This window comes from Anomaloglossus baeobatrachus, chromosome 1 (genome assembly GCF_048569485.1).
Source record: "Anomaloglossus baeobatrachus isolate aAnoBae1 chromosome 1, aAnoBae1.hap1, whole genome shotgun sequence".
In the NCBI taxonomy this organism is placed as follows: Eukaryota; Metazoa; Chordata; class Amphibia; order Anura; family Aromobatidae; genus Anomaloglossus; species Anomaloglossus baeobatrachus.
The window spans coordinates 945,673,849-945,698,484 of record NC_134353.1 but is presented as its reverse complement, the minus strand read 5'-3'; the positions used below and the strand labels follow the sequence as shown (position 1 = coordinate 945,698,484).

General features: G+C 51.6%; 1 protein-coding gene across 2 annotated transcripts in view; it reads left to right on the top strand.

The window, feature by feature from the left end:
• The window catches only part of GPBP1 (GC-rich promoter binding protein 1), a 36,795-nt gene extending 13,539 nt beyond the window's left edge, over positions 1 to 23,256 (top strand). For both annotated transcript variants that reach the window (XM_075328834.1, XM_075328844.1), the window contains exons 4-10: positions 11,862 to 12,085; positions 12,830 to 12,896; positions 13,814 to 13,989; positions 14,395 to 14,511; positions 15,016 to 15,191; positions 16,074 to 16,173; positions 22,677 to 23,256. In XM_075328834.1, coding sequence (XP_075184949.1) covers positions 11,862 to 12,085; positions 12,830 to 12,896; positions 13,814 to 13,989; positions 14,395 to 14,511; positions 15,016 to 15,191; positions 16,074 to 16,173; positions 22,677 to 22,838 — 1,022 coding nt within the window. In that variant the 3' untranslated portion in view covers positions 22,839 to 23,256. The remainder of the gene's footprint in view (positions 1 to 11,861; positions 12,086 to 12,829; positions 12,897 to 13,813; positions 13,990 to 14,394; positions 14,512 to 15,015; positions 15,192 to 16,073; positions 16,174 to 22,676) is intronic.
• The last annotated feature ends 1,380 nt before the right edge of the window (positions 23,257 to 24,636 follow it).

Genomic DNA, 24,636 nt, shown 5'->3' with positions numbered 1-24,636 from the left:
CTCTCAACCTGGATACCCCGGATGGGGATGCCATGGTAAACGACCTTATCTCAGCCATCAATAGGCTGTTGGATATTTCTCCCCCAGCCCCTTCAGCAGAAGAGGCGGCGGCGGAGCAGGAGAAGTTTCGTTTCCTTTATCCCAAGCGTAAATTGAGTGCTTTGTTAGATCACTCTGACTTCAGAGAATCAATCCAGAAGCACGACGCTCACCCAGAAAGGCGTTTCTCTAAACGATCTAAAGATACGCGTTTCCCTTTCCCCCCTGAGGTGGTCAAGCGCTGGACACAGTGTCCAAAGGTAGACCCCCCGATTTCCAAACTTGCAGCTAGATCCATAGTTGCAGTGGAGGATGGCGCTTCACTTAAAGATGCCAATGACAGACAGATGGACCTTTGGTTAAAATCTGTCTATGAAGCTATCGGCGCGTCGTTTGCTCCGGCATTCGCAGCCGTATGGGCACTCCAGGCTATTTCAGCTGGCTTAGCAAAAGTGGATGCTATCATGCATCCAGCAGTGCCGCAAGTGGCGCACCTTACCACGCAGATGTCGGCGTTTGCGTCTTACGCTATCAATGCGGTCCTAGAATCTACCAGTCGCACCTCAATGGCGTCCGCCAATTCGGTAGTTTTGCGCAGAGCCTTGTGGTTAAAGGACTGGAAAGCAGATGCTGGTTCCAAAAAATGTTTAACCAGTTTGCCTTTGTCTAGAGAGAGACTGTTTGGCGAGCCATTGGCTGACATCATTAAGCAGTCCAAGGGTAAAGACTCCTCTTTACCACAACCCAGAACATCCAAACCTCAGCAGAAAAAGTGGCAGCAGAGGTTTCAGTCCTTTCGAGGTTCGGGCAAGACACCATTTACCTCGTCCAAAGGGACTCAGAGGACGCAAAGAAACTCAGATTCGTGGCGGACTCACACACGCCCCAAGAAAGCAAATGGAGGTACCGCTTCCAAAGCGGCTACCTCATGACTTCCAGCCCCCCCCCTCCGCATCGCCGGTCGGGGGCAGGCTCTCCCGCTTTTCCGGCATTTGGATGTCACAGGTCAAAGACCGGTGGGTGACGGACATTTTGTCTCGCGGGTACAGAATCGAGTTCAATTCTCGTCCTCCAGCTCGGTTCTTCAGAACCTCCCCACATCCAGGCCGAGCAGATGCTCTGCTGCAGGCGGTGGATTCCCTAAAAGCGGAAGGAGTGGTGATCCCAGTCCCTCCTCAGGAACAAGGGCAAGGGTTTTACTCCAATCTCTTTGTGGTTCCAAAAAAGGACGGCTCGTTCCGTCCTGTTCTGGACCTAAAACGGCTCAACAAACATGTGCACGCCAGGAGGTTCCGGATGGAAACCCTCCGCTCTGTCATTGCCTCAATGTCCAGAGGAGACTTCCTTGCCTCAATAGACATCAAAGATGCTTATCTCCACGTGCCAATTGCTACAGAACATCAACGTTTTCTACGTTTTGTGATAGGAGACGACCATTTTCAGTTCGTAGCTCTTCCATTTGGTCTGGCGACAGCCCCACGGGTCTTCACCAAGGTCATGGCGGCGGTGGTAGCAGTCTTGCACTCTCAGGGACACTCGGTGATCCCTTACCTAGACGACTTATTGGTCAAAGCTCCCTCTCAGGAGGCATGTCAGCACAGCCTGAATGCTACGCTGGAGACTCTACAGTCTTTCGGATGGATCATCAACTTTCCAAAGTCGATCCTATCACCGACTCAGTCACTAACGTATCTTGGCATGGAGTTTCATACTCTAGCAGCGATAGTGAAGCTGCCGCTGAACAAGCAGCGGTCACTACAGACAGGGGTGCAATCTCTCCTGCAGGGCCAGTTGCATCCCTTGCGGCGTCTCATGCATTTCCTAGGGAAGATGGTGGCAGCCATGGAAGCAGTTCCCTTTGCGCAGTTTCATCTGCGCCCACTTCAATGGGACATTCTCCGCCAATGGGACGGGAAGTCAACGTCCCTGGACAGGAAAGTCTCGCTTTCCCAGACGACCAAGGACTCTCTACAATGGTGGCTCCTTCCCACCTCATTATCTCAGGGAAGATCCTTCCTGCCCCCATCCTGGGCAGTAGTTACGACAGATGCGAGTCTGTCGGGGTGGGGAGCAGTGTTTCTCCACCACAGGGCTCAGGGGACGTGGACTCCGCAGGAGTCCACCCTTCAGATCAATGTTCTGGAAATCAGAGCAGTGTATCTTGCCCTACTAGCCTTCCAGCAGTGGCTGGAAGGAAAGCAGATCCGAATCCAATCGGACAACTCCACAGCGGTGGCATACATCAACCACCAAGGAGGGACGCGCAGTCGGCAAGCCTTCCAAGAAGTCCGGCGCATTCTAATGTGGGTGGAGGACAGAGCATCCACCATATCCGCGGTTCACATCCCAGGCGTAGAAAACTGGGAAGCAGACTTCCTCAGTCGCCAGGGCATGGACGCAGGGGAATGGTCCCTTCACCCGGACGTGTTTCAGGAAATCTGTCGCCGCTGGGGAGTGCCGGACGTCGACCTAATGGCATCCCGGCACAACAACAAGGTCCCGGCATTCATGGCGAGGTCGCGCGATCAAAGAGCTCTGGCGGCAGACGCCTTGGTTCAAGATTGGTCGCAGTTTCAGCTCCCTTACGTGTTTCCGCCTCTGGCGCTCTTGCCCAGAGTGCTACGCAAGATCAGATCCGAGTGCAGCCGCATCATACTCGTCGCTCCAAACTGGCCGAGGAGGTCGTGGTATCCGGATCTGTGGCATCTCACGATCGGTCGACCGTGGTCACTGCCAGACCGACCAGACTTACTGTCCCAAGGGCCGTTTTTCCATCAGAATTCTGCGGCCCTGAACCTGACTGTGTGGCCATTGAGTCCTGGATCCTAGCATCTGCAGGATTATCTCAAGGAGTGGTTGCCACAATGAGACAAGCTAGAAAGTCGAATTCTGCTAAGATCTACCATAGAACGTGGAAGATTTTCTTATCCTGGTGCTCGGCCCAGGGAGTGTCTCCCTGGCCATTTGCATTACCCAAGTTTCTTTCCTTCCTGCAATCGGGGTTAGAAAAGGGCTTGTCGCTCAGCTCCCTTAAAGGGCAAGTTTCGGCACTATCCGTGTTTTTTCAGAAGCGTCTAGCACGTCTTCCTAAGGTGCGCACGTTCCTGCAGGGGGTCTGTCATATTGTGCCCCCGTACAAGCGACCGTTAGATCCATGGGATCTGAACAGGGTACTAGTTGCTCTCCAGAAGCCGCCCTTCGAGCCTCTGAAGGAAGTTTCCTTTTCTCGGCTGTCGCAGAAAGTGGCGTTTCTTGTTGCGATCACATCGCTTCGGCGTGTGTCTGAGCTGGCAGCTCTGTCATCCAAGGCTCCCTTCCTGGTGTTCCACCAGGACAAGGTTGTGCTGCGCCCCATTCCGGAGTTTCTTCCTAAGGTCGTATCCTCTTTTCATCTTAATCAGGATATTTCCTTGCCTTCTTTTTGCCCTCATCCGGTTCACCGGTATGAAAAGGACTTACGTTTGCTAGATCTGGTGAGAGCACTCAGAATCTACATTTCCCGCACGGCGCCCATACGCCGTGCCGATGCACTTTTCGTCCTTGTCGCTGGTCCGCGCAAGGGGTTGCAGGCTTCTAAAGCCACCCTGGCTCGATGGATCAAAGAACCAATTCTAGAGGCCTACCGTTCTGCGGGGCTTCCGGTTCCTTCAGGGCTAAAAGCCCACTCAACCAGAGCCGTGGGTGCGTCCTGGGCATTACGTCACCAGGCTTCGGCTCAACAGGTGTGCCAGGCAGCTACCTGGTCCAGTCTGCACACTTTCACCAAGCATTATCAGGTGCATACCTATGCTTCGGCGGATGCCAGCTTAGGTAGAAGAGTCCTGCAGGCGGCAGTGACACCCCCATAGGGGAGGGCTGTTTTGCAGCTCTAACATGAGGTATTTATTTACCCACCCAGGGACAGCTTTTGGACGTCCCAATCGTCTGGGTCTCCCAATAGAGCGCTGAAGAAGAAGGGAATTTTGTTACTTACCGTAAATTCCTTTTCTTCTAGCTCTTATTGGGAGACCCAGCACCCGCCCTGTTGTCCTTCGGGATGTTTTTTTGTTGTTTGCGGGTACACATGTTGTTCATGTTGAACGGTTTTTCAGTTCTCCGATGTTATTCGGAGTTAATTTGTTTAAACCAGTTATTGGCTTCCTCCTTCTTGCTTTGGCACTAAAACTGGAGAACCCGTGATACCACGGGGGGGGTATAGCCAGAGGGGGAGGGGCCTTGCACTTTTAATGTAGTGCTTTGTGTGGCCTCCAGAGGGCAGTAGCTATACCCCAATCGTCTGGGTCTCCCAATAAGAGCTAGAAGAAAAGGAATTTACGGTAAGTAACAAAATTCCCTTCTTCATCTGACATGATCAAACATGTCAGATGATAAAGAAATCTAAACCCCTAGTGCCCCCAAAGCCCCCGGTACCGGAGAGTCCCCCCACCACCCTTACCCCCCCTCCGGAGCACTCAAAATGGCGCCGAAGCGCACAGAAAACTGCCGCCGGCGCCGGCTCTGCAGTCATTTCCCTCCGATCTGAAATGATCAAACATTTCAGATCGGAGGGAAATGTCCTCCCCCTGACCCCTCCTCCGGTCCACCGGAGTCCTCTGGTCACCGGAGCCCCCTCCGGTTCTCCAGAGCCACCAGCCCCCTCCCCCCTCCGGAGCGTGGAAGATGGCGGCGCGCGGCCGCATTCATTCTGCTCTTTCTGCCGCATGTGACACGTCACATGCGGCAGAAAGGTGTCCCCAGGTCCCGCTAGGTCACCCCCCGTCACCCCCCCCCCCCCCAGCCCCCGGTCATACGTTACCTGTCTGCTGGTGATCCGTCCCGCGATCACGCTGCCTCCTTCTTCTTTTTCTTCAATGCTGGCGGCGCATGCGCAGACAGCGGCTGTCAGCTGGATCCCTGCAAGCAGGGACGCTGACGTCGCTGCTGCACAGGCTCCACTGTGGACCGGGGGAGGGTGAGTGCGGTAATCTGCAGTCACACTCCTCACATGGAGAGACTGCTGTTCCAGAAAATGGGGGGTACGTTCTGTGAGCGTGCCCCTCATATTCTGGAATGAGGTTACTGCAGGTCACTCTGCCCTAGGTTGGACCGGGGCAGTGTGAGTGCAGTATTCTCAGATTACTGCACCCACACTGCTCATGGAGAGCTTGCTCTTCCAGAAAATGGGGGATACGTTCCCTGAACGTGCCCCCCATATTCTAGAAGATCCAGAGTCGGCGTGGGACCTCCAAAATGGATTACAGCGACCGGAATTTCTTTATTTTCAATAAATTGGTAAAAGAGGAATGTTTCGGGGAGTTTTTTTTTCAAATACATTTTTTTTTTTTGTCTTTTTTTTTCTATTACTTGACTGGGTTAGTGATGTCGGGTATCTGTTCAGATGCCGTGACATCACTAACCCCAGGGCTTGATGCCAGGTGACATTACAGCTGGTATCAACCCCATATATTACCCCGTCTGCCACCGCACCAGGGCGCGGGATGAGCTGGGGCGAAGCGCCAGGATTGGCGCATCTAATGGATGCGCCACTTCTGGGGCGGCTGCGGCCTGCTATTTTTAGGCTGGGAAGAGTCCAATAACCATGGCTCTTCCCACCCTGAGAATACCAGACCCCAGCTGTCTGCTTCACCTTGGCTGGTGATCTAATTTGGGGGGGACCCCACGGTTTTTTTTTTTTTTAAAAAAAACGCCTGGGGAGGCCTCCAAATTGATCACCAGCCAAGGTGAAGCTGTCAGCTGTGGTTTGCAGGCTACAGCTGTCTGCTTTACCCTAGCTGGCTATCAAAAATAGGGGGGGACCCCACGTCGTTTATTTTAATTATTAATTTTTTGGGGGGCTAAATACAAGGCTAGGCACCCTTTACTGCAACATGAAAGGCACTAAAGGGCGCCAGCTTAGAATATGCAGGGGGTGGGACGTTATATATGTTTGACATCTATCCATTCATCCATTGTAGCATTTTACGCTGTGTGCCCACAATCAGGATTTGCAGCGTTTTGGGCGCAGAGTGTTTTCCCTGCATCCATAACGCTGCATTGTGCAGTAGAAGCACAGTGGAAGGATTTTTAGAAATCCCGTGCCCAATGTGCTTCTTTTCTCCGCAGCAAACACTGACCTGTGGCGCAGCTTCCTGAGCCTCAGCATGTCAATTTATGCTGCGGAGATGAGTGTTCTCTGCAGGTAGCATAGAGCTCCACAGCGGCCTGAACCCAAATCGTGGGCTTGGGCAGCTGCGTTCTCCCGTGGACAACACTCACATCTCTGCAGGAAGGCTGACACTGTGTACTGGACGCCGTGTCGCTGGATCATGGCCACATAGCCTAAAAGTGAGACATTTGTTGCTACAGCAACATTTTTGTGAAGTACCTGTGGATTCAAAATGCTTACTATACTCCTGAATAAAATCCAGTTTCCAAAATGGAGTCACTTGTGGGGGGGTTCTGCTGTATAGGTACCCAAGGGGCCCTGCAAATGTGACATGGTGCCCGCAATTTATTTCAACTTTTCCAGAATTCAAATGGTGCTCCCTCCATTCCAAGCCCTCCCATTTATCCAAACAGAGGTTTTTGGCCACATGTGGGGTATCCCTGTGCTCATAAGACATTGGATAACAACCTGTTGGGTCCACGGTTTGTTGTTGTCTCTTGAAAAAGTGAGAAATTTGATGCTAAAGCAACATTTTTGTGAAAAAAATGAAAATTTTCAATATGGCAACCTAAGCTTATCAAATTCTGTGAAGTACTCTTGGATTCAAACTGCTCACTATACACCTAGATAAAAGCCTTGAGGTGTCTTGTTTCCAGAATGGAGTCACTTGTGGGGGACCGCCACTGTTTAGGCACCTCAGGGGCTCTCCAAATGCAACCTGGCGTCCGCTATTGATTCCAGCCAATTTTGCAGTCAAATGGCACTCCTTCCCTTCCGAGCCCTGCCATGCGCCCAAACAGTTGATTTCCACCACATATAAGGTATCGCCAAACTCAGGAGAAATTGCACAATAAATGTTATGCTGAATTTTTTCCTTTTACTCTTGTAAAAAAAAAAGCTACCTGGTTGAAATAACAATTTTGTGGTAAAATTTTATTTATTTTTTTTCATGGCTCAACGTTATAAAATTCTGTGAAGCACCTGGGGGTTCAGGGTACTCACCAAACATCTAGATAAATTCCTTGAGGGGCCTAGTTTCCAAAATGGGGTCACTTGTGCGGGGTTTCTGCTGTTTAGGTACCTTAGGGGACCTCCAAATGCGACATGGTGCCTGCAATCTTTTTCAGCCAAATTTCCTTTCCAAAATTCAAATATTGCTCCTTTCGTTCCAAGCCCTCCTATTTGTCCAAACAAAGGTTTCAGACCACATGTGAGGTATCACCGCGCTCATAAAAAAGTGGTTAACAAACCTTGAGGTCAAATTTTTGGAATTACCTCTTGAAAAAGTGAGAAAATTGATGCTAAAGCAACATTTTTGAGAAAATTATTAAAATTTTCAATATGACAACGTAACGTTAACAAAATCTGTGAAGTACCTGTGGATCTAAAATGCTCACTATACCCCTAGATAGAAGCCTTGAGGGGTCTAGTTTCCAAAATGGCGTCACTTGTGAGGGGTTTCTTCTGTTTAGGTACCTTAGCGGACCTGTAAATGCAACATGGTGCCCGCAATCTATTTCAGCCAAATTTGCTTTCCAAAATTCAAATATTGCTCCTTCTGTTCCGAGCCCTCCCATTTGTCCAAACAGAGGTTTCTGACCACATGTGGGGTATCGGCGCGCTCATAAGAAAGTGGGGAACAAGTTTTGGGGTCCATTTTGTTGTTATTTCTTCTAAAAGTGAATACATTTGGGTTAGAGCAACATTTTTAGGTAAAATTTAATTTTTGCTTTTTTTTCATTCCACATTGCTTTTGTTCATGTGAAGCACCTGAAGGGTTAATAAACTTCTTGAATGTGGTTTTGAGTACTTTGGGGGGTGCAGTTTTTAGAATGGGGTCACTTTTGGGTATTTTCTGTCATCTAGGCCTATTGAAGTCACTTCAAATGTGATGTGGTCCCTAAAAAAATGGTTTTGTAAATTTTGATGCAAAAATGAGAAATTGCTGATAAACTTTGAACCCCTCTAACTTCCTAACAAAAAAAAATTTTGTTTTCAAAATTGTGCTGATGTAAAGTAGACATGTGGGAAATGTTATTTATTAACTATTTTGTGTCACAGAAATCTCTGGTTTAACGGTATAAAAATTCAAAAGTTGAAAATTGCTAAATTTTCAAAATTTCTGCCAATATTCAATTTTTTTCATAAATAAACGCAAAAAATATTGTCCTAAATTTGGTACTAACATGAAGTCCAATATGTGACGAAAAAACAATCTCAATCACCGGGATCCGTTGAAGCGTTCCAGAGTTATAACCTCATGAAGTGACACTGGTCAGAATTGCAAAATTTGGTCTGGTCATTAAGGTGAAAATTAGCTCCGTCACTAAAGGGTTAAGGGACAAGTCTCGGCGCTCTCTGTGTTTTTTCAGAAGCGCCTAGCCAGACTTCCACAGGTCCGCACGTTCCTGCAGGGGGTTTGTCACATAGTCCCTCCTTACAAGCGTCCGTTAGAACCCTGGGATCTGAACAGGGTGCTGACGGTTCTTCAGAAACCACCATTCGAGCCAATGAAGGATATTTCTCTTTCACGCCTTTCGCAGAAAGTGGTCTTCCTAGTAGCAGTCACATCACTTCGGAGAGTGTCTGAGCTAGCAGCGCTGTCATGCAAGGCTCCTTTCCTGGCGTTTCACCAGGACAAGGTGGTTCTGCGTCCGGTTCCGGAATTTCTCCCTAAAGTGGTATCCCCCTTTCATCTCAATCAGGATATCTCCTTACCTTCTCTTTGTCCACATCCAGTTCACCAATGTGAAAAGGATTTGCACTTGTTAGATCTGGTGAGAGCACTCAGACTCTACATTTCTCGTACGGCGCCTCTGCGCCGCTCGGATGCGCTCTTTGTCCTTGTCGCTGGCCAGCGTAAAGGGTCACAGGCTTCCAAATCAACCCTGGCTCGGTGGATCAAGGAACCAATTCTCGAAGCCTACCGTTCTTCTGGGCTTCCGGTTCCCTCAGGGCTGAAAGCCCATTCTACCAGAGCCGTGGGTGCGTCCTGGGCATTGCGACACCGGGCTACGGCTCAGCAGGTGTGTCAGGCGGCTACCTGGTCGAGTCTGCACACTTTCACGAAACACTATCAGGTGCATACCTATGCTTCGGCAGATGCCAGCCTAGGTAGGCGAGTCCTTCAGGCGGCGGTTGCCCACCTGTAGGAAGGGGCCGTTTTACGGCTCTATTACGAGGTATTATTTTACCCACCCAGGGACTGCTTTTGGACGTCCCAATTGTCTGGGTCTCCCAATGGAGCGACAAAGAAGAAGGGAATTTTGTTTACTTACCGTAAATTTCTTTTCTTCTAGCTCCAATTGGGAGACCCAGCACCCGCCCCTGTTCCCTTCGGGCTGTTGTTCTTTGTGTACACATGTTGTTCATGTTGAATGGTTTTCAGTTTTCCGAACTTCCTTCGGATTGAATTACTTTAGACCAAATTATAAGTTTTCTCCTTCCTGCTTTTGCACCAAAACTGAGGAGCCCGTGATACACGGGGGGTGTATAGGCAGAAGGGGAGGGGCTTTACACTTTTTAAAGTGTAATACTTTGTGTGGCCTCCGGAGGCAGTAGCTATACACCCAATTGTCTGGGTCTCCCAATTGGAGCTAGAAGAAAAGGAATTTACGGTAAGTAAACAAAATTCCCTTCTTTTGAGTTTTGTTTTTGTTTTATTTTTTTTTTAGAGGTTTTCAAAAACTTAGTTGACCCAAGAAAAATAGTGTGTTCTCCAAACTTTTCCAAACAAAGCCATTTCCAATCAAAAAGCCACAAAGAAAATTTCAGGAAGTATTTTTTTCCCCCCCCCCCCAAAACTTACCAAAATTCCTTCAGAAATACAAAAACATTTCCAAAAACCTCTTTTAAAAAAAATAAAAATGGTGTTTTCTGAAGCAGTTTGTGATTTTAAAAAAACAAAACAAACTTATGGTTGTTGAATGTCTCAAAAAAGTGTGCAAATAGCCGTAGATGGGTTCCTGTGTATTATGGAGCAGCAGGAGGAGGCCAGAAACAGCAACTGAGGTAACGTCTGTCAATCTTCTTTAGCTGCTGCCTGTGAGACTCAGATTAACCCTTTACAGGCAGATTTACCCCTTTGAAGCTGCTGTTTCTTCCACTTTCATGTGCAAAGCCAGAAAAAATATAGATTAATGCTAGATAGATGTAGAGAGGTAGCTAGATCGCTTGTACAGCTGTTTAGAACAATTAATGAGTAATTTAAGAAAACAGAAATGACATGGGGTGCCCCCCCCCCCCAAAAAAAATAAATAAATAATAATGAGGTATTTTATAAAAACAAAAAACAGCCAAGAGACAGCTGGGAGCTGATATTTTTATCCTGGGAAGTGCTATGGTTATTTGGCCCTTCCCAGCCTAAAAATAGCAGCCTGCAGTGGCCCCAGAAGTGGTGCATCAATTAGATGCGCCTATTCTGGTGCTGTACTTGGCTCTTCCTGGTGCGGTGGCAAACAGGGTAATATATGGGGTTGATGGCAGCTGTGAATTGCCAACTGGCATCAAGCCCTGGTGTTAGTAATGGGTGGGTGTCTGTCAGACATCCTCATTTGCCCCCACACCAGGCCCTTCCTACCCTAAAAATATAATTTCCCAGTTGTCTGCTGCCCCTTGGCTGATTTTTTTTTTTTAAAAATAGGGTAGACCCCACAAATATTGTTCGTTTTTTTTTTTTCCTTAAATTATTCATTAATTCTGCTAAATAGCTGGTCACCGCCCCGCCCCCCTCTGTCTCGCCGCCGCCCCCTTCTGTCTCGCCGCCGCCCCCCTCTGTCTCGCCGCCGCCCCCCTCTGTCTCGCCGCCGCCCCCCTCTGTCTCGCCGCCGCCCCCCTCTGTCTCGCCGCCGCCCCCCCTCTGTCTCGCCGCCGCCGCCCCTCTGTCTCGCCGCCGCCGCCCCTCTGTCTCGCCGCCGCCGCCGCCCCTCTGTCTCGCCGCCGCCGCCCCTCTGTCTCGCCGCCGCCGCCCCTCTGTCTCGCCGCCGCCCCCCCCTCTGTCTCGCCGCCGCCGCCCCTCTGTCTCGCCGCCGCCGCCCCTCTGTCTCGCCGCCGCCGCCCCTCTGTCTCGCCGCCGCCCCCCCTCTGTCTCGCCGCCGCCCCTCTGTCTCGCCGCCGCCGCCCCTCTGTCTCGCCGCCGCCGCCCCTCTGTCTCGCCGCCGCCGCCCCTCTGTCTCGCCGCCCCTCCTCCGTCTCTCCGCCGCCCCTCCTCCGTCTCTCCGCCGCCCCTCCTCCGTCTCTCCGCCGCCCCTCCTCCGTCTCTCCGCCGCCCCTCCTCCGTCCTGCCGTCTCTCAGTCTCGCCGCCCCTCCTCCGTCCTGCCGTCTCTCCGTCTCGCCGCCCCTCCTCCGTCCTGCCGTCTCTCCGTCTCGCCGCCCCTCCTCCGTCCTGCCGTCTCTCCGTCTCGCCGCCCCTCCTCCGTCCTGCCGTCTCTCTGCCCCTCCTCCGTCCTGCCGTCTCTCCGCCCCTCTCATTTTTCTTGCTTTGCACATCTTGTGCACATAAAATAAACCTTTATTTCAGTTGCATCCTTTTTTCCCGGTACATGTCACACAGATGCCATTCGTGTGATGTCTGATATATAATATGATATATAACCACATTCTGCAGGAGGTAAAGTTTCGCTGGAGTTTTCCTGACATGACCGTTTTGTTTTATCGCCTTTTTGTTTATGGACATAGGTAATTTTGGAAAAAAAGAACACAATGGCTGGCGCTCACAAGGCCGGACCGTGTCCGAGAACCTAAATCACAGCAGTGCCCTGAACGGCACGGGCTACCGCTCCCGGAGCAGCACTGGCCACAGCGGAAAAGGCCACAGCCCTCGTGACGGGAGCTTCTCCGAGAACGATGCAACCTGGAGAGACGATGGAGGAAGCAGCAGGCAGTTCGAGGCCGAGGACTTTGTATGTGCACAGGATTTCCTTACTGTACATCCATTCTTACTTTGTTGGATTTGTTTTGGGTTTTTAGTGCAAAAAAAAAACCAAAATAAAACCCATCTCTATGCAGCAGAAAGATCAGTATCTGCATAGATTCTTACACCCAAATAAATGGGGAAATCTGCTGCAAAACCCCCAAAAAGGTCTGTTTTGGAAGACCATCGTGAGGCCGGTGTACTTACTGTGATAATCCATCTAAGAATGATTGGATAACCCTGAAATTCGGTGGATTTTATGAGTCTAGCTGAAGACTTGAGAGCTCATGAATCCGATTCATTCACTCTCCGCCGCCCTCCCAGCCTGGCTGACGGCTGCAGCTTGTACCGAGCAGGGCGAGATTTCAGCAGCGGGGAGGAGGGACTCTGAGGAGCCGTCAATAAGGCTAGCTGTGCAGAAACTGATTATACATTTATATAAAGGAGCAGCCAGCCTGAGCTGGATTTCATAGTAAGCACACCAGCCTCATCAGTTCTAATAATGTATTCAGTTTCTATTGTGGAACTAAGTAACTTTGAACCAAATGTGTCCGTACGTGGTGTTGTTGCCTCTACACTCAGCTAAACCCTGAGTCAGTTGTGGTGACATCGCCTTCCAGTAATAGCGGTGGCAGACGTGCACCGCTGTATGGCGTGTAATTGCCTGTATCTGTTTATATGTATGGGGTGTTCACACTCAGGTATTAATGACATGTCTTCTATTATTTTGCAGCCTTCTCTGAACCCGGAGCATGAACAAGAGTTTAACCAAAACAAGTCCGCAGCCTCAGGAGTGTGGGGTGAGTCCGGCGGTTGTTAGTTTTTCTCCTGTGTGGGATGAGTCTGGTGGCTCTGGTCTCTGCGGGCCCGCATCCCCTCCAGCAGCTCTCGTTTCTACGGACCCGCATCCCCTCCCGTCTGCGCTCTGGTCTCTGTGGGCCCGCATCCCCTCCCGTCTGTGCTCTGGTCTCTGTGGGCCCGCATCCCCTCCCGTCTGTGCTCTGGTCTCTGCGGGCCCGCATCCCCTCCCGTCTGTGCTCTGGTCTCTGAGGGCCCGCATCCCCTCCCATCTGTGCTCTGGTCTCTGTGGGACCGCATCCCCCTCCCGTCTGTGCTCTGGTCTCTGAGGGCCCGCATCCCCTCCCGTCTGTGTTCTGGTCTCTGTGGGCCCGCATCCCCTCCCGTCTGTGCTCTGGTCTCTGCGGGCCCGCACCCTCTCCCGTCTGTGCTCTGGTCTCTGCGGGCCCGCACCCTCTCCCGTCTGTGCTCTGGTCTCTGCGGGCCCGCACCCTCTCCTGTCTGTGCTCTGGTCTCTGCGGGCCCGCACCCTCTCCAGTCTATGCTCTGGTCTCTGTGGGCCCGCACCCCCTCCCGTCTGTGCTCTCGTTTCTACGGACCCCCATCCCCTCCCGTCTGTGCTCTGGTCGCTGCGGGCCCGCACCCTCTCCCGTCTGTGCTCTGGTCTCTGCGGGCCCGCACCCTCTCCCGTCTGTGCTCTGGTCTCTGCAAACCCGCATCCCCTCCCGTCTGTGCTCTGGTCGCTGCAGGCCCGCATCCCCTCCCGTCTGTGCTCTGGTCTCTGCGGGCCAGAACAATAAAGGGTTGAGCTCAGGCGGGTCCAAATTACTGCAGTGAGAAATGAGCCCCTCTTCGGCCTCCCCCCTCCGGGGTTCTGGTGACCGTGTAGAGATCTAACACTTCTTTCCCTCTTGGACAGAATATCCTTTGAACAGTAAATCCCGACCTTCACAAATGCTGGTCATCAGGAAAGGGATGAAGGACGACGTCTCACTCTCTGGATATTCAGTTGCTACAAGTGCTCACTCTCTTGCTAGTAAGAGCGGAACCGATACCCCCCGGAGCCAAACGCCCAAAGAAGCCGGCCCGTCTCAGGTCAGTGCGGTGACTACGACCGGTGACCACGCACGGCTTATCCTCTTCAGGATGTAGATATTTTGGGCGCTGGTGATGCAGCAGGTTGTTTTTCACCACTGCGCTCAGTTATAGCTTTTTGGACGACCTCCTGTCCTGTAAAGCTCTGCAGCCGTTCTTTAATGTCTATGACCTCCAAAGGATTGAGCAGCTGGAGTCGGACTCCTCTGATCCCGGGACATTAGTGTGTACGGCTCAGAGCGTTTACCACCAGCCACAAATGATCCGAGGATCCTGTCTGCACATTTACAGATCTTTATAATGACGGGTCCACAGGGCGCCCAACCCCCCCGGGGTCCCTGCATGTGAATCCGCCGGGGGTTCTGCTCTGGATGTGGTTCCTAACGATTCTTCCCTATTGTGTAGGAACAGGAGTGTCTGCAGATGGAAGAGGACAACCTGGACTCTTCTAATGAAAGCTTTGGATCCAACCCATGTGCACTTCCGGGCTCTCTGGACGCGTCTCCGACTTCCGTGGACGAGGTAGCTGCTTGTGTCCCCCACTCTGTCTGCTGTCACTTGTCTCTTCGTTGCACCAACCCTCGGCCATCACATATCGCCCCATTGGGTCCATCAGTTGGAAGTTTTAAAATTGCTGCACCTCTCTGTTCTGTCCTGTCGCCTTTGATGCTCTATGATGGGGCTATCTGTCATGAGCCACTGATAAATTAACTCTTCGTGATGTATCGATTCCACATTTTATAGGACAGGTACCACCGTTTCGCTTCTGCAGGAACAGTGGGTCCCAGTTTCCTACTGTTGAGCCCCCAGATGCCGCATCTAGGTAGTTAGACAGCAGGAGGCATGTCACTAACAAAGTCCCCCATTGATGCCATATTGGTCCTTCTATTAATCCCATCCACATGTAGCATCCAGTCGCATTGTCCTAACTAAAATAAAAAGTAATCATGGCAGTCATCCCCGGCCCCCCGTGTCTCTTCAGTTCGGGGTGGTGCACCCGGTCTCACACGACTTCTCTTCCCGCAGGACGACTCTAATCTACAGAACAGAAGCTCTTGTCATCAAAGGGACATAAACCTCAACTTTGATCCGGGCGAAACCCCCCAGGGGAACGGGAATTCCTTCACTTCCAGACCAATCACCCGCTCTTCCACCTTTCCTCAGGAGGACGTTCTGTCGAGTTCACTGGAAGCAGAGCACAGGTATTCCCCGCTGACAGAAAGCAGAGGTAGTATCCATGATCTTCTAAGACCGGCTTGCTGTGTATTGTATATGGGTACCATTGTGAGGGTAGCCTGGGCTAGAGGCTGTTTGTCCAGCTGTAGTAATCTTATCTGTGTAAGTAATCAAAGTATAGATGTCGTTGCATAATTATCTGTGTGTCTATATGACAATTGCATAGAAGCTTTATAATATGATTCTAAGATGTGCGCACAGGAATGTGTTAACTCGATAATCAAGCCAGAATGAACAATGAACAAAAAGGTATTTAGAAGAGAATCTGTAATCAGTTAGTTCTCACCATGTGAAATGTGGGATGTGAGATGTGGGAGGTTGACTCCTCGTTCTTGCTCAGCAATGTATTAACAAAGAAGTATTCAGTAGCTGGTTTAAGCTCTTATTAGGAAGCCAGAAACAGGCTGATGACCAATCAGGGACAATGTTGAACTGAATAACTGTGTGTATTTTATAATATACAGATCAGAAGACCATTGAGCTTCTCCCGAATAGAGACACGTCTGTGTGGTTATTGTTCCTCATACATACATCTGCGCAGATCGATTTGAACGCTGTCTCTGTGACCCTGAAAAACCCAATTTGAAATTCCCGACCTTGACACCATGATACGGCTTCAATAATAAATTTAGCGCCGTCTCTTGTGTGAAGAGTTGGGGAAAACATGGCGGCGGCTTTCTTCCACCAATGTCTGTTTTGCAATTGCGAAAACTGAAATCTGCACCTAAAAAAGGGGGGAGATAATGTATGACACTGTAGAATTTCACTTTTCATGATTGGGGTGACGCTGGACATGGAGTATCTAAGCTCAGACCCTACGAATAATGAGGAAATCCTCTGACTTGCAGGTTATTGAAGGAAATGGGCTGGCAGGAGGACAGCGAGAACGAGACCTATGCCCCGCTCACCGAGGACGAGATGAGGGAGGTCCAGGCCATCAGCGAGCAGGTAATGGTGGGGATAGAAAGTGCTGCCGCTGCTTAGAGCATCACGATGGCTGGTGGCCCGACTTGCGATCGGGCTGGCTGGTTATCGGCATGTCCAATCTTTTGTTGACAAAGCAGATAAAACTTGGCCTGGGTGAGGGAAAAAAAGAGGGGTCTGGGGAGGAAACTGAGGGGTCTGGTACGCTTTCTAATGTGAACACTCTCATTTTGAAGGGGTACATGGCCATCCAGACAGTTGCGGCCATGTTTTTGTACTTTCAGGGCCAATTCTCATGATTTTTAAGCAAAGAAGGGAATTTTGTTTACTTACCGTAAATTCCTTTTCTTCTAGCTCCAATTGGGAGACCCAGACAATTGGGTGTATAGCTATGCCTCCGGAGGCCACACAAAGTATTACACTAAAAGTGTAAAGCCCCTCCCCTTCAGCCTATACACCCCCCGTGCTGCCACGGGCTCATCAGTTTTGGTGCAAAAGCCCGAAGGAGGAAAAAATTATAAACTGGTTTAAAGTAAATTCAATCCGAAGGAATATCGGAGAACTGAAACCATTTAACATGAACAACATGTGTATACAAAAACAGGGGCGGGTGCTGGGTCTCCCAATTGGAGCTAGAAGAAAAGGAATTTACGGTAAGTAAACAAAATTCCCTTCTTCTTTGTCGCTCCATTGGGAGACCCAGACAATTGGGACGTCCAAAAGCAGTCCCTGGGTGGGTAAATAATACCTCATAATAGAGCCGTAACGGCTCCGTCCTACAGGTGGGCAACCGCCGCCTGAAGGACTCGCCTACCTAGGCTGGCATCTGCCGAAGCATAGGTATGCACCTGATAGTGTTTCGTGAAAGTGTGCAGGCTCGACCAGGTAGCTGCCTGACACACCTGCTGAGCCGTAGCCTGGTGTCGCAAGGCCCAGGACGCTCCCACGGCCCTGGTAGAATGGGCCTTCAGTCCTGAGGGAACCGGAAGCCCCGAGGAACGGTAAGCTTCGAGAATTGGTTCCTTGATCCACCGAGCCAGGGTTGACTTGGAAGCTTGTGTCCCTTTACGCTGGCCAGCGACAAGGACAAAGAGTGCATCCGAGCGGCGCAGGGGCGCCGTACGAGAAATGTAGAGTCTGAGTGCTCTCACCAGATCTAACAAGTGCAAATCCTTTTCACATTGGTGAACTGGATGAGGACAAAACGAGGGTAAGGAGATATCCTGATTGAGATGAAAAGGGGATACCACCTTAGGGAGGAATTCCGGAACCGGACGCAGAACCACCTTGTCCTGGTGAAACACCAGGAAAGGAGCTTTGCATGATAACGCTGCCAACTCAGACACTCTCCGAAGTGAGGTGACTGCTACTAGAAAAACCACTTTCTGCGAAAGGCGTGCGAGCGAAATATCCCTCATTGGCTCGAACGGTGGTTTCTGAAGAACCATCAGCACCCTGTTCAGATCCCAGGGTTCTAACGGACGCTTGTAAGGAGGGACGATGTGACAAACCCCCTGCAGGAACGTGCGTACCTGTGGGAGTCTGGCCAGGCGCTTCTGAAAAAACACAGAGAGCGCAGAGACTTGTCCCTTAAGGGAGCCTAGCGACAAACCCTTTTCCAATCCGGATTGAAGAAAGGACAGAAAAGTGGGCAAGGCAAATGGCCAGGGAGAAAACCCCTGAGCAGAGCACCACGACAGGAATATTTTCCACGTCCTGTGGTAGATCTTGGCGGACGTTGGTTTCCTAGCCTGTCTCATAGTGGCAATGACCTCTTGAGATAATCCTGAAGACGCTAGGATCCAGGACTCAATGGCCACACAGTCAGGTTGAGGGCCGCAGAATTCAGATGGAAAAACGGCCCTTGAGACAGCAAATCTGGTCGGTCTGGCAGTGCCCACGGTTCGCCGACCGTGAGATGCCACAGATCCGGGTACCACGACCTCCTCGGCCAGTCTGGAGCGACGAGGATGACGCGGCGGCAGTCGGCCCTGATCTAGCGTAACACTCTGGGCAACAGTGCCAGAGGAGGAAACACATAAGGAATCCGAAACTGCGACCAATCCTGAACTAAGGCGTCTGCCGCCAGAGCTCTGTGATCTTGAGATCGAGCCATGAATGTTGGGACCTTGTTGTTGTGCCGTGACGCCATTAGGTCGACGTCCGGCATCCCCCAGCGGCAACAGATCTCCTGAAACACGTCCGGGTGAAGGGACCATTCCCCTGCGTCCATGCCCTGGCGACTGAGAAAGTCTGCTTCCCAGTTTTCTACGCCCGGGATGTGAACTGCGGATATGGTGGATGCTGTGGCTTCCACCCACAGCAGAATCCGCCGGACTTCCTGGAAGGCTTGCCGACTGCGTGTCCCACCTTGGTGGTTGATGTATGCCACCGCTGTGGAGTTGTCCGACTGAATTCGGATCTGCTTGCCTTCCAGCCACTGCTGGAACGCTTTTAGGGCAAGATACACTGCCCTGATCTCCAGAACATTGATCTGAAGTGAGGACTCTTGCTGAGTCCACGTACCCTGAGCCCTGTGGTGGAGAAAAACTGCTCCCCACCCTGACAGACTCGCGTCCGTCGTGACCACCGCCCAGGATGGGGGTAGGAAGGATTTCCCCTTCGATAATGAGGTGGGAAGAAGCCACCACCGAAGGGAAGCTTTGGTTGCCTGAGAGAGGGAGACGTTCCTGTCTAGGGACGTCGGCATCCTGTCCCACTTGCGTAGGATGTCCCATTGAAGTGGACGCAGGTGAAACTGCGCGAAAGGGACTGCTTCCATTGCTGCCACCATCTTCCCCAGGAAGTGCATGAGGCGCCTCAAGGGGTGTGACCGACCTTGAAGGAGAGATTGCACCCCTGTCTGTAGTGAACGCTGTTTGTCCAGCGGAAGCTTCACTATCGCTGGAAGAGTATGAAACTCCATGCCAAGATATGTCAGCGATTGGACCGGTGTCAGATTTGACTTTGGAAAATTGATGATCCACCCGAAACTCTGGAGAATCTCCAGAGTAACGTTGAGGCTGTGTTGGCATGCCTCTTGAGAGGGTGCCTTGACCAGCAGATCGTCTAAGTAAGGTATCACTGAGTGACCCTGAGAGTGGAGGACCGCAACTACTGTAGCCATGACCTTGGTGAAAACCCTTGGGGCTGTCGCCAGGCCGAACGGCAGTGCCGCGAACTGAAGGTGTTCGTCTCCTATGGCGAAGCGCAAGAAGCGCTGATGCTCTGGAGCAATTGGTACGTGGAGATAAGCATCCTTGATATCGATCGATGCTAGGAAATCTCCTTGGGACATTGAGGCGATGACGGAGCGGAGGGATTCCATCCGGAACCGCCTGGTCCTTACGTGTTTGTTGAGCAGTTTTAGGTCCAAAACAGGACGGAAGGACCCGTCCTTCTTTGGAACCACAAACAGGTTGGAGTAGAAACCGTGACCCTGTTGCTGAAGAGGAACCGGGACCACCACTCCTTCTGCCTTCAGAATGCCCACCGCCTGCAGAAGAGCCTCGGCTCGCTCGGGAGGCGGAGATGTTCTGAAGAATCGAGTCGGAGGACGAGAGCTGAACTCTATACTGTAACCGTGAGACAAAATGTCTCTCACCCAACGGTCTTTTACTTGTGGCAGCCAGGTGTCGCAAAAGCGGGAGAGCCTGCCACCGACCGAGGATGCGGTGTGAGGAGGCCGTAAGTCATGAGGAAGCCGCCTTAGTAGCGGCACCTCCGGCGGTCTTTTTAGGGCGTGATTTAGACCGCCATGCGTCGGAGTTCCTCTGATCCTTCTGCGGCCTTTTGGACGAGGAGAATTGGGACCTGCCCGCACCCCGAAAGGACCGAAACCTCGACTGTCCCCTCCTCTGTTGGGGTGTTTTTGGTTTGGCCTGGGGTAAGGATGTTTCCTTTCCCTTGGATTGTTTGATGATTTCATCCAATCTCTCACCAAACAAACGGTCGCCAGAAAATGGCAATCCAGTTAAGCACTTTTTGGAAGCCGAATCTGCCTTCCATTCCCGCAGCCACAAGGCCCTGCGTATTGCCACCGAATTGTCGGCTGCAACCGCCGTACGGCTCGCAGAGTCCAGGACAGCATTAATAGCGTAGGACGCAAATGCCGACGTTTGAGAGGTTATGGACGCCACCTGCGGCGCAGACGTACGTGTGAGTGCGTCAATTTGCGCCTGACCAGCTGAGATAGCTTGGAGTGCCCATACGGCTGCGAATGCTGGAGCAAAAGACGCGCCGATAGCTTCATAGATGGATTTCAACCAGAGCTCCATCTGTCTGTCAGTGGCATCCTTGAGTGAAGCTCCATCTTCCACTGCAACTATGGATCTAGCCGCAAGTCTGGAGATTGGAGGATCCACCTTGGGACACTGAGTCCAGCCCTTGACCACGTCAGGGGGGAAGGGGTAACGTGTATCCTTAAGGCGCTTGGAAAAACGCTTATCTGGACAAGCTCGGTGTTTCTGGACTGCCTCTCTGAAGTCAGAGTGGTCCAGAAACATACTCTTTGTACGCTTGGGAAACCTGAAACGGAATTTCTCCTGCTGAGAAGCGGACTCCTCCACAGGAGGAGCTGAGGAAGAAATATTCAACATTTCATTGATGGACGCAATAAGATCATTCACTATGGCGTCCCCATCAGGAGTATCAAGGTTGAGAGCGGCTTCAGGATCAGAATCCTGATCAGCTACCTCCGCTTCATCATACAGAGAGTCCTCTCGCTGAGACCCTGAACATTGTGATGATGTCGAGGGGATATCATAGCGAGCTCGCTTAATCTGTCTGGGGCTGCGGTCCGTGTCAGAGACCTCACCCTGGGATCTATGAGACACCCCGGGAGAACATTGTTGTTCCAACTGAGGGGGACCAGGGGGCAATGATTCCACAGTGCCCCTGGCTTGAGATGCCGGCCTGGACTGCAAGGCTTCTAATATCTTAGCCATAGTCTCAGAAAGTCTTTCAGTAAAAACTGCAAACTCCGTCCCTGTCACCTGGACAGTGTTAACAGGTGGTTCTCCCTGGGCCGCCCTTAGCAGAGGCTCCGGCTGAGAAAGTGCCACAGGGGCCGAGCATTGCACACAATGAGGGTCAGTGGAACCTGCCGGCAGTATAGCCGTACATGCTGCACAGGCAGCATAGTAAGTCTGTGCTTTGGCACCCTTGCTATTTGTGGACGACATGCTGTTGTCTCCTCTGAGCAATACAGGAGGGTATATAGCCAAAAATCAACAGTGCACCATACAGTGTAAAGTATAGTCTATAATCATATAATCTATAAGTACACTTCTGCACTAGTGGGGCCAGCACCACAGGTGCTGCTTACCGCCTGCGCAAAGCGGTTGTGTGGGCACCAGAAATCCTGCCTGGGTCTCCCTGAGCTTGTCTCTCCTCTCCAGCGTTAGCAGAGCTGAGAGGAATGGCTGCCGGCGTCCTGAGGAGAGGAGGGAGCCGTGGGCGTGACCCAGAAAAGTGCGGGAACTGGTGCCCCACTGTGCAGAGTGAGGGGGGGTGGAGTATGCAAAGCATGCTCCAGCCCTCAGTGCTGCCGTCCTGTACAGCGTCCCGCCCTTCCCCTGATTGGCAGGGCTGGGGGCGGGAAGAAAACGAGACTAGGCCGCAAAAGCCGGGGACTCGAGTTATAAGCGCGGCCGCCGTATAAGCGCGGTCGGCGCGGAAGTCCCCGGCGCACTAACAGTCCCAGCCGCGCCGCAGTGATAACCATGGCAGCGGCGGTCAGCGCGGCAGTCCCCCTACACGAACACACTCAGCGATGCTGAAGTGTGTAATGGCACAAACGCAGCCAGCGCTGCTGTCCCCGGTGCACTAGCACACCCAGCAATGCTGGAGTGTTGCTGTGCGCGGTCCCCACGGGGACACAGAGTACCTCAAAGTAGCAGGGCCATGTCCCTGAACGATACTCGGCTCCTATCCAGCATGGTCCTCAGGAGCTGTGGATGGAGCACGGCCTCCTGTGCCTGGAGACCGATGGGATCCCACTTCACCCAGAGCCCTAATTGAGGGATGGGGAAGGAAAGCAGCATGTGGGCTCCAGCCTCCGTACCCGCAATGGATACCTCAACCTTAACAACACCGCCGACAAGAGTGGGGTGAGAAGGGAGCATGCTGGGGGCCCTATTATGGGCCCTCTTTTCTTCCATCCGACATAGTCAGCAGCTGCTGCTGACTAAGCTGTGGAGCTATGCGTGCATGTCTGACCTCCTTCGCACAAAGCATAAAAACTGATGAGCCCGTGGCAGCACGGGGGGTGTATAGGCTGAAGGGGAGGGGCGTTACACTTTTAGTGTAATACTTTGTGTGGCCTCCGGAGGCATAGCAATACACCCAATTGTCTGGGTCTCCCAATAAGGAGCGACAAAGAAAGTCATTTATTTATCTTCGTACGACGGGGCCCCTACACCTACCGAATTCAGGTCCAGAGACCCTCGGCCGGTCTGTGCTCCACCGATGTGTGAATCTGGCCTTAATGTGCTCGTTTTGGTCCTTGTCCCTTCCATCTCTTGTAGCTACAGAAGAATGGGCTCAGGAAGAACGAGCTCCTGAAAAGTGGCCTTTCCTTCGAGTTCCGGTTCGATCCTCAGAGATGCGGCCCCTTCAGAGCTACGTACGAGGACGACGATCCGGAGACCAGCAGCAGCAGCGACACGTCAGACGACGACTACTTGTGAGGAGGACGCCGCCGTCTCCTTGTCTTTGTTCCTGGACTCTGTAGACTTTGGATTTGTTGTTTCGCTTCTCGCGGCTCCAAACAGGTTTGTTCTGATAAGAAAACACTTGTTCGTTATTTACAAACCCATTCTGCCAAGGTTTCTGTTGTTTCCATAAAAAGATTTAAAAAAAAAAGCACTTTATCCTCTTCCTCCACCGCAGCCTCCTCCCATGATGTAGCAGGTCTCGTGTTTCGTTTCCTCGAGGCCTTGAAACAAGATGACTTTATTTTATTTTTTTTCTTTGCGATGTGCACAGATTAAAGCGTTGTTGTTGTTTTTCAGTGTTTCACTATCAAGGTTTTATTGGGTTTCTGGATCGGGCGTTTGTGACGTGACACGGACCTAACTGTTCAAATAAACCTATTTTGATATTAAACGGTGGATGTGTCTGTGTCCGACTAAGGAAGAGTTCTGTGATCGTGCGGCAAATGCTGATAATAGCGCAAATTATGCCACAGGGCGCTGAGAGCGGAAGCATGGGCCGCGCCGTAGAGTGCAGAGACCGGGCTGTAGGGTGCAGAGAGCGGGGCGGGCGGGCCGGGCCGTAGGGTGCAGAGAGCAGGGCGGGCAGGCGGGCCGTAGGGTGCAGAGAGCGGGGCGGGCGGGCCAGGCCGTAGGGTGCAGAGAGCGGGGTGACTGGTGGTAGGATGTGCAGAGATAGGAACCATGTATCTGCCGTCCGTGTTACTCATTTCAGAGCTCCTGGAAGTAGCAGTATGAAATGGGCTTCCATGGAGGAGCGGGGAGCACAATGCCAGGCAGCTGCGGGGATGGTGTAAAGCACGTTATCACCACACACAAGTATAAGCGCAGCGTGCCCAGTGCCATGCATCAGCAGGACAGGTATAAAGCAGAGGAATCGTCATCAATCGCATCTCACTATATCTAGATTTCAAGAACTCCCAGAGAACACAACCTGACCTTTTTACACAAATGTTGCTTCCCTTTTTATGGTAATAATTTGGGTAAAGTCTCTTCCTGATCCAGTATGACTGCGCCTCCCGGGCTCCATAAGGACATGGGGTGAGGCACTGAACCTGGACCTCAACCAACATCTCTGGGAAGAAGATCTTCTGTTCCGCCAGTGCTGAGAGCACAACCCACGCTAAACAACCCGGGGCCTCTGCTCCACTTGTGTATTGTTTCTGGTGCAAGAGCCTCGAATGCGATCTGCTGATGACCCTCGGCTCAGGCTATTGTGAGCGGGCCACGTGTACGGAGAAGAGGGAGAAAGTATTTTTTCCCTTTTCTGTGGCCTGTGTGTGTATACAGTGTGTACACCCATATCCTGTCCACCACCATTAACTTGAGAACGGCGGCAGCTATAGGCATAGAAGTGGTGTCTAGGTATAGTAAAGTAGCCATGCACTACGCAATGAAACCACCTACAGCGCCACCTGGTGGAAAACAACGGAGTTAGCATTAAACGGAACGAGATAGAGAAAAAAAGTGAATTACAAAGTTGTAGGGCATCATCAATTCAATATGAATCGACACCTTGCATACTGAAATGCTATGATTAGAACGTGTAAAACTCACAAGGCTGCGGACGTGAAGCGATACCTCATGGAGACCTTCCTACAAGTCATTGGGTATGGTGGCTGTGTGGAGTGGCCTCCGCTCACCTGACCTGACCCCATTGGACTTCTTTCTGTGAGGTCACATCAAACAGGAGGTGTATGCGACCCCTCCACCAACATTGCAGGACCTACGACTACGTATCACAGATGCTTGTGCAAACGTGTCACCTACCATA